The 207-nt window shown below is 67.1% G+C and overlaps 1 protein-coding gene across 1 annotated transcript in view; it reads left to right on the top strand.

Annotated features, from left to right (window-relative positions):
- Positions 1-45: 45 nt before the first annotated feature.
- The window catches only part of WDR77 (WD repeat domain 77), a gene marked incomplete at its 5' end in the record, with an annotated part of 2,996 nt that continues 2,834 nt past the window's right edge, over positions 46-207 (top strand). The window contains one exon of the mRNA XM_009879058.1: positions 46-203. Coding sequence (XP_009877360.1) covers positions 46-203 — 158 coding nt within the window. The remainder of the gene's footprint in view (positions 204-207) is intronic.

Below are 207 nucleotides of genomic sequence, written 5' to 3'. Positions count from 1 at the left end.
TCCCCGCCCCATCCCTTCTGAGCTGGGTGCCCCCTCCCCTCTGAGCTGGGTGCCCCCCCAGGCGCTGTGGAGCTGTGGGAGCTGGAGGAGAACGAGACCCTCATCGTCAACAAGTTCTGTAAATACGAGCACGATGACATCGTGACGACGGTGGCCGTCCTGGCCGGCAGCACCCAGGCTGTCAGCGGCGGGGGGGGATGCTGGCGG

Source organism: Apaloderma vittatum, unplaced genomic scaffold (assembly GCF_000703405.1).
Source record: "Apaloderma vittatum isolate BGI_N311 unplaced genomic scaffold, ASM70340v1 scaffold26661, whole genome shotgun sequence".
NCBI classification, from domain to species: Eukaryota; Metazoa; Chordata; class Aves; order Trogoniformes; family Trogonidae; genus Apaloderma; species Apaloderma vittatum.
The sequence above is the reverse complement of the archived record's forward strand: the minus strand, read 5'-3'. Positions and strand labels throughout refer to the sequence as shown.